Here is a 15,998-nt window from a genome sequence, read left to right on the forward strand (position 1 = left end):
GCTCTCCCGCCCGTTTGATGCATCACCCAGAGGGCCCTCACCTTTGGTCCAGGAGGCCCAGGTAAGCCCTGTGGAAGCAAGAAAAAAGGTGAATGGAGATGGATTCCTCTGGCAAACGGTGGGGGCTCGTCACGTTTCCAGTGGAGGCTGTAATGGGTTCTGGATGTGTTGAAGAGCAGATCCAGAGGGTCCTGGAAGGGTATCTGAAACCTGCTGAGGGCACGTGGGGACAACAGGCGCATGTCCCTCTTTGGAGCCACATGGGCGCCGTGGGCATCTCCGCTGTGCTCGCCCACTGGAAAGTAGGTCAGTGGCATCATGTGAAATTGGCAGTGTGGTTTGGTCCAGATTCCCACCCACCCACCTCCTAACTGGAACCGCTCCCTGGAAAGCCGACCTTGCCCAGCAAAGCCTGGGTTTTGCCTCTGGCCCTGCCAGCCTGTGGGGGAGCCCTCTGTCTCCTTCCCCCACCCCTGGGGCACAGTGAGCACAGCAGCCAGCGCGGGGGAGGTGGCATGGGCCCCGCGGGAGCCCGAGGGAGAAACAAGGGAAGGCGGGCTCCGGCGTGGTCTCGGGCGTGGGTCTGGACGGCAAACACTGGCTGGAGAAAACCATGATGCTCGAGTCTGGCCTCTTTCAGTTGGTTTAAAAGCATGCTTTCTGGTTTTTCTCTTTATAAACAACCTAACAAAGAAAACCACCTGGCTTGGGTTCAGTGATCGGGAGTTACCCACTGTGTTTGGGCAAGGGCCATCAGTAAAGAAGTGAATTTTGAGCTTTGTTTTTTGGTTTTCTTGGCTTGGTTTGTTTGGTTCAATTCCCTAAATTTCACTTCCTTTCAGGTTTTCTGTTTTTGCATCTAGAAACCCATGGAAGTGAGACTAACTTCCCTCCCCAGCGTTCTGGGGAGAAATCATGGAAATATTTAAAATTCGTTACGGGGATCAAGCTGAGCAGGAGAGCTGGCTCCCAGCAAGTTACGTTTTCACTCTGCTGTGCCGCCTTCTGGCCAAGATGGCAACCCTGGCCTGCCAGAGCTGTCGCCCAGCCTAGGGGGACCCTATGCCGAACCTCAGCTTTGGCAGCTGGGGTAGTTGAGGGCCCAGATGTGAAGCCAAGTGCCATGGAATGTGGCTGTACTCATTGAGGGCTTTTTGGCAGGGACACCCTGACCCAGCAATTCCACCTTTGGGAATCTATCACCATGAAAGCATCAGAGATGTGCACATTGACGTTCAAGAATATACAGAAGGGAACTCAGTAACTACCTTGTAGATAGACCCAGCAGTCCTAAAATCCACATCACAGGAGACTCCTGACTTAGGAAGGGGCATGGTTTACGATATTAAGGGAAAAAAGTAACAGGATACAAACTGTTATATTATTCAGAACATCAACAACCTGGAAAACGTTTATGTGCAGATCTAAGGAGAAAAATGGAAAGTACTCTCTACAGCGTTAATGATGGGGAACACTGGGTATGGGAAAGCATGCAACTTAAGACTTCGTCTATGTTCCAAATTTTTCACAATGAAGGTATGATGCCTTTGTCATAAGGGAGAAAAACACTTTTTAAAAAAAAGCCTCGTGGAAAAAACATTATCAAACAGACTATGTCCTTAACCCCTGTCCCTCTAATAACTGCTGACGTCAGTCTTAGCTCTGGGTGGAGAACCCATTTTCTCCAAAGAAGTCCAAGGGCCTGCTAAGTTATTCTGCCCTGGTGCTTTCTTGCACTAAATTGGGCTGAGAAAGAGTCGGGGCTTGGCCAGGGCTTACAAACAGATGACTGGTGGACACTGGGACTGACCTGAGTGTGGTCGTGCTTGGAGGGGTGTCTGTTGGCCCCCCTGGGCCCTCCCGGCAGTGGTCCAATCCCCAGGCTCGATGCAGGGCCCTCCTGGCCGACCAGACGTGTAACTTGGCTGGAAGGTGGCCCAGGAGTGGAAGCCCACACACATCAGCAAAAGCATGTCTGTTAGGGATGCCAGGCAGTCGGATGCCCGCTTGCTACCTCCTTAGAACACACTGTGCCCAACTCAGGTTTTCCTAAGCCCGGGGGTCAGGAGACAGCCATCAGAATGGCCCTGGGAACTTTCTTTCCAAGCTCCTGTCTGCTGAACCTGGGAGGGGGCGCCTGTTCATGGTGTCCTCCCTGGCAGGCAATGACTGGAGTGGAACACACGGTCCCAGAATGTGTGTTCAGAACCAGAGTGTAACAGGTGAGTGTGACAGGGACAGGCAGCTCCTGCAGGGGCCAGCCACATCCAGCGGCCTTGCCAAGTGTTTCTGCCTGTTCAGTGGGGACCCAGGTTCCCACTGGTTATGAAGGGTTTGGAAGCTTCCAGGGAAAGGTTTGGAAGCTTCCAGAGATTTCTTGGGACAAATCTCGAAGGAGAGGAAGCAGTGGAGAGCGGGAGAGTTACTTACGGGTGGCCCCATGGGCCCTGGCAGTCCTGGGTGCCCCAGTCCACTTGGTCCAGGAGGGCCTGGTGGCCCTGGTGGGCCTTGGATGCCAGCCTGGCCCTGTTCACCCTGAGGTTCGTGGAAACAAGCGTTAGAGAGAGAGCCCCAGGCTGCAGAGCGGTCCCGCCCCAGTGCCATGCACCCGCTGAGGCCCCGCCGTGGGCTCTGGGGGAGGCGGTGGTGGCGTGATGGTGATGGTGCTGTGGTGGTGACTACATGCAGGGGCTGGTGGCAGTGAGGAGACGGCCAAGACATTAGCCCCCAGAGGAGGGGCTTCCAGAGAGGACTCGCTGCATCAGCTGCTGGTCCCCAGGGCTGAGCTCTGCTGCGGTGGCAGAGGAGCAGGTGAGATGCTCCCCGGCCCGACCGAAGGCCTCTTCCCAGCCTGGTCAGATGGCCAGGGTACAGCCCAGGTGGCCGGCAGCCTGGGCGTGTCTCGGCACCTCCCTCTGTGTGGCGAATCCACCATCTCTGCGCCCTGGCCTCCTAACTATCAAATGAGAACAGCTGTTCCTTGTTTCCCCTCACTGCTTTTTGCTGTCTTTTGATTATCTGGCCCAGAGGATCAACTGAGATCCTTAGGTCAGAGGCCACAGAATTTTGTTTGGCTCACCAAATAATTGGGCAAGAGATTTTATGTAAAAAATTTGGCTTGGTGGCTTCTGATGAAAAACTGGGAGCCCTGGCCAGCTAGGCCCACATTCCCGGGGGGCTGCCATCAACTGGGCTCTCCAGCTGCCTCAGGCCCTCCCCCATCCTTTCTGCCTGCAGCCTGTTTCTGTCACTTATGTGATTTGTACCTGACCTCAGGGGACAGTTGAGTTTTGAAAGTGTAAAGTGCTTTGTGCCTCTCTGGAGTCGCTATTATTATTCCTTTGCCTTATCCCCCAGCCTTTGTCACCCACTGTGCATGTGCCCAGGGTGGACCCAGGGCCCAGGGAGGAAGGGGTGGGATCATGCTCCCTCAGGAGGAGGAGAGAGCCTGGTCCATGTGACCCAGATCTTGGGGCTGAGGGCCAGCCCAAGTCAACCTAGATCTACGCAGATCCATGTCATTATGTTATTTTCTACGTGACCTCTCCAGGGAGGTTCTGGGCTCAGCTCTTGATGGGGGTCCAGCCCTGCAGACAGACTAAGGCAGAACAGCCTGGCAGGTGTTGAGCGCTCCAGGCTGGGATGCAGGGAGACCCAGGCGGCCAGACTCCAGTCCAGCCCACCCTTCTCAGTGTGATCTCAGTAATCCTCTATGACACTGCTGCTTCCCTATATGAAAAAGGGAGCTGACAATGCTTGCTGCAAACTCCACAGAGGAAAATGATGATTACAAATAGGAGTGTACATCCTCACAATGAGAACTAAGATTTTAGCAGCATCTGCTTGAATCATATCTCAGATGGGACATCCTAGGGCAGATGCCACCAGCAGTGCCACTCTGGGGCCTGGGCTGCAACCTGCCACACCCTCTGAGAAGCCACTTAAGGGCTCAGAGTGTCCGTGGTGGAGAAGGCAGGTGCAGAAATGGGTCACAAGTCCCATTTTACAGAAGAGAAAAGTGAGGCTCAGAGAAGTTGAGCTCCCTAACCAAGGTCACAAGAAGAATTTGGGGGCAGCCAGGACCCAAGCTCAGAACTCCAGACTATTCCTATTCATTCCAAGTAAGCCCCCAGCAAAAACTGCTCACAGTCCAACTTTCTGCACTTTGGCAATGACTTCCAACACCGTCTGCTAAGCACATCATATCTCATATAAAGTTTCCTCTTTCAACTAATGTTAGACCCAATGTTTAAGCATCTTATAGAGCCTGTGAAATCAATACTGGTTTATTGATAGGAAATGGACGAGCCTTTTTATGTCCCACCATGGCTGACAGCATAAAAACCTTATTCTCTAGGCAGAATCTGCAGCAGGCAGCACAGGGGCCCCTATTCTTCTCTCTACTTTGCAAATCAGGTCAGGGCAGCACAAAAAGTTCTGGCTTATCCACCTCTTGCTCTTGAAAAGGGGGGCAGCAACATGCCTCGGCCCCTCCTAATTTCTTCATCTGTGAGGTGGCGATGATGCCACCTCCACTGCCGGGTGGCCCATGTGGGATTACATGAGATAATCCATACAGAATTCTTACAACAGTGCTTGGGACCCAGCAAGGGCTCAACACATAGCGGCTAATGCAACTAAGGCCAGGAGGTGGCTGCTGGGGCTTGAGGCGAATGGCCGCTCTGAGAGCAAGGACTCGGCTCTCCTGAAATGGGGTCTGACACGGGTAGGGGTGGCTGAGAGCGGGGTGGGCCTGGTGCTTCTCTGAGCTGCCAGTGGGCCCCCTGAATAGCCAGGCTTGGGCTAAGCGCTAGGAGCACATGGAGGCTCTCAAGGATTTGGCTGGTGTAACGGGATATGTAGGCTTGGGTGGCACGTGTGTCACATGTCCCTCTGTATTTTTAGCTGTAAATTGGAGTGATTTTTCAGCCTTGTTCAGTCAGGTGCCTGAACATGCAGGCCCCTGGGCTCCTGGCTCCTGAGTCAGGCCAGATGGGGGCTCCAGGCCCTGCTGTCAGGTTTTCAGAGAGCATCTCGGAGCCCTGCCACTTCCAGCACCCCTGTGGCCTTGGGGGTAACCCCTGACCCCAAGTATAAGGAAGGCTAGGGGCATGGGTGGCAGCCATGGAATTCCTGGCCTGGCATCAAGCTGCAATGCCTATGCCTGGATCCGTGGGTCTGTGGTCTCTTGTTCTTTGTGATCTGGTCCTATCCCAGCCTCCTTGGCTTAGTTAGGCAGGAGAAGGAAGCAGTTGCTCACAACGATTACACCTGTCAGTTGTGGGCTACATTTCCTCTGCAAATTCCCTCGCTTCTCAAACTCAGGTTACAAGTGATCAGATGCTAAGCAATCTGCATTTCTAAATATAAAGGGTGTAGGTCCAACTGAGAGAGCCTGGATGTGGGGTCTGAAGACCTGGCTGCCAGTTCCCATTCTGTTTCTTGTTGTTTGTGCGACCTTAGGTACAAATTCACCTCTCTGAGCCTCAGTTTAATTATAGCACTATGCCATGAATTATTCCCAGTGCTGTGCATACACAATAACCCTATGCAGTAGGAACCGTTATTATCCTCATTTTATGAATGAGAAAGCTGAGGTGCAGAGAGGTTAAGTAACTTGCCCCAAATCACACAGCTAATAAGAGCAGGAGAATCTGGCTGCTCTGCGATTTATTGGCTGTGTGACCTCAGGCAACTTACTTAATGTCTCTGAGCCTTACTTCCTCATCTGTGAAATAAGGATGATCATGCCTAATTCATACAACCACTGAGAGAATTAAATGAAATGAGGCCTGTAAAATGCATAGCCCAGTGGCCGGCACACAGTGATGGCTGTCGTGAGTAGTAATGGTGGGGTAGTAGTTGTGGCTTCTGGGCCCGGGAGTTGTGTATTTCCACGTCTACGGCATTCGTGAGTCCATTTTTGTCCAAATTAATGTAACGGGAGTGCAGTGAGATTCTCGCTTCACCTATAGCCCCAGCTGGCCTGACAGGGACCAGAGACTCACCAGCCCTTGGGAAGCCCCACGTGGTCTGGGAAAGGGAGGTGTCTACCTGGAAGGTCCGCCTTTTAATGACTGGGGGTGGAGCCAGCCGCACTGAATTGAGGAGAGGCAGCAGCTGAGGAGAAAGATGAGTTGGAAGGCCAGAGGGCAAAGGTCAAAGATCGCAGGGGCTCAGGAGGGTTGAAAGTCCACCAGGATGGCAGGGCGGCCAAGAAGGAGGGAGGAGAGGAAGAGAGAAGAGAGATTAGCGAGTGTGAGGCACAGGAGGGCGGGCGTGGACGGGGGCGCTTGATGCTTGTGGGTGCAGTGCTGAGCTTGCCCTTGGATGGCACCCCATCCCTGGAAGGAGGCGGGCCCTCGGGGTATTGGCCAGAAGCACTCCCCGACTGAGAGAGTGGCCCCCCTGGCCAGACCTGCCCTCCATGGCCAAGCTGGGTCGCAGAGGCCTCCTAACATGCGGCCCAACATTGCACTGCCAGCCCCGCCGGTCCCTGGTCCCGGACAGAGGCTGCGGGCTGAGGGGCGCAGACTCCGAGGCTCTGGCTTGGGAGCCACAGGACCACCCTAAATTGGTACTTGAAGCCAGGCTGGTGTGTGGCGACCTCTGGGTTCTTTTTTTGGCTAAACAAGAAGGGCTGGTGTCAGCGGATCTGGGGAGGATAGTCAAAAGCAGAGCCAAGCCCGGATCCCGAGGGTGTGGCCAGTGTGGGCACCAGCTAAGTGCTACTGAGGTCTCACCCTGGGGCTAGTGGGCTTGGAAAATAGACACTGGACAAAGACGTCTCTTGCATGTTCAACCACGTTTTTGGGGGGGAGGCAACTTGCAATCATGTTATCTAATGTAATGTTCATTTCTGGAAATTCTTGCTGTTTCCAGACTCTCAACCCATGGGTGCTGAGCACTTCGCTTTTGGAAGAGGTTAGAACCCGTGTGAAAAGAAAGACGGCATATAATCCACCTCTCGTTTTTGAAAGCATTGTGACTCACACGAGGCCACTGGGATGAGCATTAGGAAGCAGGGGCCGCCTGGGCTGAGGATGCACCCAGCTAGGGACCTGGGAGCCCAATCGTGGCCTTTCCAGGTCATTGCTGCCTTCATGGGCGGCCCCATCCCTCCCACTGTGGGGCCTGGGGACGTGCAATGTTGGGCTCTGCATCTAGGGAGCCTCTAAGCAGAGGGGCCTGGAGACCTTCCAGAACCTACAAACCTTCAGGGTAATTATCTGGTTGGAGTGCAGAGCTGCTAGAGACCTGCTTAGGTGCTCCTGGTGTGGGGTAGGGGTGGAGGTGGAGACAGGGCAATGGGGAGAGTGAGTGCCAGGCCCAGACACCAGCTCCCCGTCCCAGCGCACCCCTCCTCCCCCTCCCTCCCTGGGGATGCTACAGGCTGGAACAGGGGCCCGGACCGCCTGGATCTTGTATCTTGCGGGCCAGGAGGCCTGCCACCCCCATCAGGTCTGCAGTCCCCTCAGAAAGCCAACAGATGCCTTGCCCTAGAAGGACCCTGCTTTCCTACGCTCTTCCAGATAAACAGAAGGTGCCAGCTGCCTCGCCCTGCCCAGCGGCTGGATCCCCACATCCACTCTCACCCGGCCTGACTCGTTACCCACACAGGCGCAGTCATACCCTGGGCTCCTCTGTGCCCTGTGGCCCTGTGGAGCCTTCTCTCCCTGCCAGCTCCCTCTTCTTGGGGTGCACTGATGGGCAGAGAGCTCTCTCCTAACCAGCCCCATGCGTCCTCTCGGGGCTGATGACACACTGTCAAAGCGTTTAAGTTGTGTTGTCTTTTGTGCTGGGGGATGCTGTCTTTCTTTTGGGTAACATAACAATCCTGTGAGCCCATCGTTTCAAATAAACACAGCTGACCTTCTATTATTGTATCAGGATCAGGCTGGCCGGAACACCAGGGCCCCTGCTTCCCTGCAGCACATGCCGCTGACAGGCTGGCTCTGTCTGTGCTGCTGCCGGCCTGTGCCCCCAACCCAGTCTCGGCCTCGCCCCCACCCCAGCCACTGACGTTCAAGGCTGTCCCCGCCTTGGCCTCCCCCTGGCCTGGGAACCAGGGGTCAGAGTCTGAGTGGCCGGACCCGGCCAGCAAGGCCCTCCCAGTGGTCTTCTGGAGCCAAGTTGACCGACTCTGAGTCTGGCTTGTGCTTCTCTCCACTCCCTCAAGACCACTCCCTGGCAGGGGTGGGCGCCCAGGGCGGCCACACTGTGTGTGTGTTTGTGGGCACGATGCAGCCTATGACAGGGGGATGGACACCTAAAGATGCTCCACTGAGACAGGCAAGGCCGATCCACAAAAAGAGGGGCATTTCTCTGGTCCCAGCTCACTGGGGCTCCTGCACACCTTCACTCCACCCCATCCCCAAGAATGGCTCTCTGATGTTGGCACACACATCTGAGGGTTCCTGATAGGACGACAGCAGACTTTGGGCTCTGTATCCTGGGCTGAAGCAAGGGAAAGGAAGGAGCTGGGCGGGGGCCAGGGGGGATGGGAGATCATCCCAGCCCCGAAATCCCCCACTCCACTTGGAGGGGCTTCCTTGATTCTTAAAGAAGCAAAACAGAGACTTTACCCTTGAATTGATTCAGTCAGCCTCCAATTATCTCCCACCATGGAGGTTTGGGTCCTCTGAAACAATGACTAATCCAAAAGTCCCTCTGATTCTGCCAGGGCAGGCAGATGGACACACACAAGCTGTCTCTCTCTCTCTCTCTCTCTCTCTCTTTCTCTCACACACACACCCACACACACGCACACACACACGCTGGGTAGGGAGCCAGACCCAGACTCACACAAGCCGCACGGCCTTCCGTTGAAGGCCATGTGCAGAGGAGCACACAGCCAGGCGTGCAGAGTTCCAGATACACACACGCGGGGGGCGTGCAGGCCCAGCCAGCACAGAGGCAGACGTACCAAGACACGCAGCTCTGCACAAACACACACACGCTGACTACCAGGCACACCCCCAGGAGCTGGCCAAACACACCACCACCGTCACGGCACCACTCTGGCTGCTGAGTGCAGAGGGGGGCTGTGTGCTCCTGGTCCCCAAGCTCTGCAGGGAAGAAGATGAGGCTAAACTGGGGGCTGTGCCCCCGGGATGGATCAGTATTTGGGGTTCACTTACCCGGTGTGGGTACTCTCCACACTGACCCTGGGGAAGAGAAGGAAGGAGAGGAGGAATCAGACCCTTGCTGTGGGGCTGTACCGTGGGGGCAACCTCAGGACTTGGGGACGCACCATGCATGTGCGTCACCCGCTGCCCCGCTCTGTCTTGGGCTGAGCTCTCTCAGGCAGGAGAACTGATTCCCTCCCTCGAGCCTGGCTGGCAGCAGGGCGGTAACCTCCAGGGCCTGCCCGGACGTGGCTCCACAGAGCCAAGGGCAGGACTCTGCCACCATACATCACATGCCATGACGGCAGAGTCAGGAGTTATGCTCCGTGCCTGGCTGGAAGAAGCTTCCGGAAAGGCTGACCCTCTGGGTGGGTCCACCCAATGGCACTGAACAGGAGCCCATGGATGGGAATAGTAGACACCAAGGCAGGCTATGGGCAATGGGGCCCTCGGAGACGCCTTCTTGGATCCGGGGGTGCCAGGTCCCTGCACCATCCGCCTGGGGGCAAGCCCAGAAGAGCCCCCATCAGAAACTCAAGGAAGCAGAGAAGGTAGGAGGCTGGGAAGAGGGCCAGGCCAGTGGTTTACAAACTGACACCTCAAAATCCTAGAGGCTCATGGAGGTGCTCAGGAAATACCATGGGGGTGGCAGGCTGGATGGGCAGAGAAAGAGGCTGAGAAGGACCAGGCTCCAGGCTGTACCCTCCCCCCAAAAGAAGAGCCCCACACAGGGCAGCTTCCCTTCTCTCTCTCATATACCATGTACCACAGGGTACAGGGGATTCCCCTGGTTCTGTGGATAAAATCTGAAGTTTGAAAATAATCCTTTCTACCTGTTGGAAGGCTGCTTCTTGAGATGAGAATTCTAGAAAACCTCCATCAGCTTACCTTTTCTCCTTTTTGTCCTGGAGGTCCCTAAGAAGAGAAATGAGACAGTTAGAAACTGAGGCTAAGGACTCAGGGCCCAAAGCCTCTCTGCTGGGAAACATTGGGGCGAGGTACCAACTGGCTATCCTGGGGGACCCGCCAAGCACTGTGGGGAGGAACACACACACAGGTCAGTGGCACACAGAAGGCGGGCAGAATCAGAGATGCAGGCCTGCGTAGGATTGTGCAAGAAACTTTTTGGAAAGCCTGCAGTCCCGAAGGCTGGGCTTGGCCACCCACGCCAGGTCTTCCGGTGCCCGAGATGTTCCAGCTGGTGTGGCCCAGCTCCTTCAGCCACCCGTGGACGTGACTAGGTGTGCCCTGCCCCCCGCACACGGCCGCGATGAAGAACAGGTGCCATCCTTCATTCACTCCCGCAACCACCAGCATCTTGTGGGCCAGCCACGGAGGAGGCTGCATGGCCACGTCAGGCAGGGCTCTGCTACTGCGCACTCACGCCACGTCCTCACAGAGCCAAAGGCACCTTCTAACTCCTACTCTCCAAGGCCTCAGCATCAACCCCACTGAACCGGAAGGGCTTCTGGGGACACGGGGGCTGGGGCAGCGCTGCAGACTTTGGGGGTTTTGGAGAAACCTTTGGCCAAAGAGAGGAAGCAGGGAGTCAGCGACTTAAGAATATTCTGGGCTCCTCGGAGGAACATAAGGGACCTCGGGGTTTCCTTCCAGGGTGTCTTGTCAAGCTCGCAGAGCTGAGGAAGGAGCCCGGGTGCAGGGTGGACCTCCTCAGTTCTCTGAGGACATGGCGTCCAGCTGGGTCTCTCAGGAGCCTGACCCGAGGCCAGTGCTGAGAAGGCTTCACACTTGGCCAGTGTGGAGGGGAGGGGGGAGGATGGCGCACCTTGTTCTGAGGACCCCCTCGGAGGCAAGGCTTTCAGGATGTGCTGAGCTCACACCCGCGCTGGCCCGAGAGGAAGGCGCTGGCGTCACTCCATCTCCCGGACGAGGTGACGGAGACAAGGCCCTGCGGCTCAGTGAATGGTGGCACTGGGACCGTGAAGGTCCAGCTGTGTCCACTCTGCCACGCGCTCTGAACTGGGCTGGACCTCAGGGGGCAGGGCTTCTAAACTTGGCTGGAGCCACAGGCAGTGTCCCAGCCTCTGGGGCCCTGAGCTCCCTTCCATCCTGCAGGCCTTCGTCAGGGCCTGTGAGGACGCACCTGCCAGGCCAGTCTCTTTGGGGTTTGAAGACCACAGGATGCCCATGGACAGATCCATCTGGGTGGGAGGAAAGCCTTCTTTTGTCCCCGACTTGACAACTGGACCAACCCCAAACTGGGAAATTCCCAGGAGGTTCGTGGGAAGAGACAAGTGGTCTTTGGGACAATCCATGTGGCACCCCAGCCTATGCAGTTGGCTAAGTGTTTAGCACCAAGTTTAGCAGAATATGATGCATCTGGCAGGGAACCAGACTGCAGCGTACCAGGCCACCCTCTCTTGGGACAGAGAGAGGAGTATGATGAGAGAAGGAGGGCCAGGGGCCCAGAGAAAGAACCCAAGGGCTTGGGACTGCAGAGACTTGGAGGACTGAGTCCAGACATCCCAAATGGCAGCCCATGGGACAATCGTGGTCCCCAAGGTATTTTGTTGATCTCACACAGTTTTATTTCAATAAACTGAAATACTGAAGAGCAAGGAGAGTACAACAAAAATCTGAACTTCACGTTTCTTTTAAGTATTTCAAGGTCCAACAACACAGGGCACCGATTAGCTCTTGAGCCTCTGCCCCTTTAGGACAGGTCAGGGCGATATGCTAGCTTGGCACCTCTTGTGCCTCCTCTGTGCCAGGCACTGTTCTAAGCACTTGGTGTGAATTAACTCCTCTCGTCCTTAGGACAGCCCTGTGAGTTGTGGGACAAGCAGTGAACACAGAGTCCTGGCTCTCCTTTACGCCACCTGGGGGGCCCCGATCCTGTCGACACCTTACATCAGATTCTCGGGGCTACTGTGAGGTGGGTGGGGCAGAGGTGACCCCCTTTTGACAGGTGAGGGCACAGGTTAAGCATGTGAGGGTGAGCCCCAGCCCCCCATGTTGGATGCCCAGCAGCAGGTAAACCATCCAGGAAGGGAGGCGAGTGGGAGACGGACAGATGATAAGCAGGCCAAGATAATTACATTAGACAGCGTGTTGAATTAATAGCCTGGGGTCCCCGTGCCAAGCCAAACAGAAGCCTAATGGCTCTGTGGCCTGTCGGATTTTGACGGATGACTACGAGGTGGACAGGGGACCTATCACACTGACGTGAGCTCACGGGAGAAGGGGTGGCCCTACCCTTCCCTGCTCAAGTTAGTTCTGACCCCGGAACAGATGGGGAAGACTCACGGGGGGGTGAAGTGGGGTGGGGCAGAGGGATGGCAGAAAGGGGAGTCCCCTAGAAGGGTCCCTTTCTTTCTAAACAAAGGGCCCTGGCAGCAGAAGGAGACACGGTGGAGGGTAAGAGCCTACCACGTGGGTCTCACTCCCTGTTCTGTTATTTAGGCGTTGTGTAACCTCAGGCAATACACACAACCATTCTGAGCCTTGATCTGCCCTTTCATAGAGTGGGGATGATAAGCTGTTAGGAGGATTACAGAGCAGTGTCCTGCTGATGGCCATCACTATTCCTTCTGGGGTGGCACGGACTGTGTTAAGGCTCTCCAGAAGGTGGGAAGGGGCCAGGAGGAAGGTGGGGGCAGAGGTCTGCTTCTCCAGGTCTGCCTTGTGCCCGGCTGGGGCAGGAGCGCCTGGAGCCCTGGGAGGCCCAGAGCAGGGAGCATGAGGAAATTAGGCTCAGGACGAAGTGCTGGATGGGTGCCTCTCGGCCCCCCCGTGAGTGCTGGGTGAGAGTGGCGGTTTGGGAACACTAGCTGCTAATTCCGTGTGACACTGGCCAAGCGCAGACGCTCCCTGGACCTCCCTTTCCTCATTCTTCAGGTGGAAAAGCCCCCTGCTGCCTCTCCTCCCTGCGCTGAGCGAGGACCTAGGGGGACCCGTCGCACCCAGCCGGGGAGTGACCGTGGGCCGGCCACTCCCGCTGCCGCGCAGTGCTTCTGTGGCCCGTGAGGGCCAGGCTGACCCCCGCACCCCTCGAGGGAAGGCAGGAAAGCTGGGTCTTACCGTCTCCCCTTTCGGTCCGGGGCGGCCCTGGAACGAGAGGAGCACGAGTGCTGGGTGAGTCATTTGCACCCCAGAAGTACCCCAGCCCCATCCCCCAGTCACACAGGGCTCCTCCCGTGAACGTGTGCGCCTGGGGCCCAGTGAAAAGGACTGAGATGAGCAGAGAGGAGCTCTGGACGGGAAGCAGCCTCCCTGTGGACTTGGGCACGTGTCGGCGCTCGACCCAGATGGAGACGCCGAGCAGCACACAGGAGGCGCCCTGCGGGGCTGGTGGGGAGGGCGCGAGCTAGAGCTCTCCAGCCCTCTCCTCTCCCGCGGCCTCCTTGCCTCACTACCTTCCAGCCTCTTCCAGGAGGCCCTGGAATCAGCAGATTCTAGGATGGCTCTTGCTCCAGATACTGAGAGTGCAGCTTGGAGGCCGTGGACTTGTGCCCAGGGGAGGCTCATGGGGGACAGGGCAACTCATTCAAATGGCCTCTCTTCCCCTTCCCACTGGCAACGACGTTCCGCCCCAAGAATGTTCACTTTATCTGAAGCGTCTTCCAAGGAGTCGGGGTCTTGCAGAAGGACTAGGAGACCCCGGGTTAGTGACCTGGACTAAGTGGGGGGAGCCCACAGCCCGAGAGGGTTCACTCACCGGTTTGCCGTCAAGCCCAATGGGACCCTGAAAGAGAAAGAGGCCAGATGTAAAGACCGAGTATCACAGCTGTCCTGGCAGAGAGGCAGCCTGAGAGGTAGTTAAGGGCACAGGTTCTGCACTGTAGCAAGTTAGGGTTCACATCTCTGCTTCACCACTTGCTGCTATGAGACCATGCGTAAGCTTAAACCTCGGTTTCCCATTCTAAAGTGGGGAGTAAAAGAATCTCCCATGAGGGGTCTTTGTGAGTGAACGAAATGCCACCTGCCCCGTGCTGGCGCGAGGGAGAACCTGACGGGTGGCAGTCGCCATGGTATCAAAGTCCTTTTCACCTCGAGTGGAAAGTGGAGGGCGTGTTCCTGGAAAGCAGGGCTGGCCAGCACCGAGGCCTGCGGGAAAGGGGGAGCTGGCTGCTCCCTGCCCTCCTCTCATAATCTGTCTTAGGCCTTAGGCAGGGCTCCCAGGACATCCAGAGGGCCACATGACTGCCCCCAGCAGGCAGATCTGCTCTCAAAGCCAGGTCAGAGGTGGCCTCCGAGTGGTGCATCATCTGCCCCACAGTCCAGGGTCCTGCAGGGCTGGCCAGCCTGTGACTTCACAGCCTGTCCTGTCTGCCATCCCTGTAGTTCCGTGTTGATGTCCCTGTCCCCTCCTGCACTATGAGCCGAGTGCTGGGCTACTCTCCTCAGTTAGTCTCCACGAAAGGCTGTAGGAGAGGGTCCTTACCGATGGGAATTTGGAATGGCAAAGGCAGTCTGAGGGCCGGCCCTGCCTGAAGTTTAACACAGCCAGGCCCAGGAGTCGCCAGGGGCACAGCTGACCAGTCCTCTCCACTTACCGGAAATCCAGGAAAACCTCGAGTGCCCGGCTGACCCTGAAAAGAGCAGGAGAGGAGTGAGTGTGGGTGAGGAGGAGAGGAAGCCACACCTTAGTCCCCGGTTCACCTTGGCTCCCAGAGCGTCAGTGGTTTCCCTCCCACTCCTCTCTGATCATCCGTGAGAGACACAGGCTGCGAGGCGGGATGGAGAAAGGAGATGGACCATCATAGGAAATCTCCTCCAGGGAGTGGGGTGGGGAAGGGAAAAGCAGGTGGCCAGCATCCTTTGGGTCTTTCTGGGAAGTAGCCTGCCGGAGTTCCTAACTGCCCACCCGGATGCTCTGAACCTCGGCATGGGAGTGGGATGGAGAGCAAGGACAATGGGGACTCAGCCTACAGCGCGCTGAACTCCTGGACTGGGATCGTCTAAGTCCTCTTCACTTACACAGTCATTGTTCATGGTCACCTATCTAACGATGGTTTGGATGTTGGAAATTGGCCTTTGGAATGTGTTTTCAGACCAGAACAGGTCAGACTGCCCACTGTCCTCTCGCCCTGGCTAATAGGGCTCTCCTGCTTGGGCAATCTCTGGGTCCCCCAATCTTTGTGGGATGCAGAGCAATCATGTCCATTTTTCCGGAGGTACAGAGTGCACAGATCGGTATTCAGGTTGGAGATTAGAAGCTGGTTCACTGGCCAGATTCAGGACAAAAGAGAAGTGCGGAGGTGAGAAGAAGCCTGAGACTGTGCAGACCCAGGGCTGGAACGGGCTGACCAGGTGGTCCAGGGTGATGGAGAGCTAAGAAAGCTGGGTCCTGTCACTCCCCTTCTCAAGAACCAGCAAGGGTTCTCTTCTGCTCACATGTCATTCAAGGTCAGCCTCAATCTCATCCTGATGCACCATTTTAGCTCCTTTCCTGCCTCATCTTCCTACATACTCTCTGCTTGGGCACCCTGGCTCACCTGCCTTTCAGTGGACACACCACATCTTTCACACGATTAGCTTTCAGCTTGAAGTCTCCCCTTGACTGAGATGGCCTCAGTCTCTTCCCAAGCTTGGGGTTTTGACTCTGGCAGACTGAGTTCTAATCGTGTCTCCACTGCCACCAATGGCTATGTGACTCTGAGCAAATGGCTTAACCTCCCTGGGCATCAGTCTCCTCATCTATAGAATGGGGATAACTGTATAAACTCATAGGGTCGTTCAGCTATATTTGTAAAGCCTACTGAAATGGTAGCTGCCATCATCAGATGTTTGTTAAACTGAACTGAACCTAGGAGCACCAGAATAAAGCAAGGTTGTCTTTGATCCAATGTCTTAGGATCAATGGAGGTTTGTCCTTGCCAAGCAGTCGTTTCAGAATTGGCCCTTATC

The 15,998-nt window shown here is 56.0% G+C and overlaps 1 protein-coding gene across 1 annotated transcript in view; it reads right to left on the bottom strand.

Annotated features, from left to right (window-relative positions):
• COL13A1 (collagen type XIII alpha 1 chain) overlaps positions 1 to 15,998 on the bottom strand; it is a gene marked incomplete at its 5' end in the record, with an annotated part of 81,173 nt that overhangs the window by 50,051 nt on the left and 15,124 nt on the right. Inside the window, 8 exons of the mRNA XM_081256793.1 lie at positions 42 to 68; positions 2,431 to 2,535; positions 7,215 to 7,271; positions 9,141 to 9,167; positions 10,017 to 10,043; positions 13,170 to 13,196; positions 13,807 to 13,833; positions 14,645 to 14,680. Coding sequence (XP_081112919.1) covers positions 42 to 68; positions 2,431 to 2,535; positions 7,215 to 7,271; positions 9,141 to 9,167; positions 10,017 to 10,043; positions 13,170 to 13,196; positions 13,807 to 13,833; positions 14,645 to 14,680 — 333 coding nt within the window. The remainder of the gene's footprint in view (positions 1 to 41; positions 69 to 2,430; positions 2,536 to 7,214; positions 7,272 to 9,140; positions 9,168 to 10,016; positions 10,044 to 13,169; positions 13,197 to 13,806; positions 13,834 to 14,644; positions 14,681 to 15,998) is intronic.

The sequence above is a fragment of the Mesoplodon bidens genome, assembly GCF_964165515.1.
Source record: "Mesoplodon bidens genome assembly, chromosome: 1".
NCBI classification, from domain to species: domain Eukaryota; kingdom Metazoa; phylum Chordata; class Mammalia; order Artiodactyla; family Ziphiidae; genus Mesoplodon; species Mesoplodon bidens.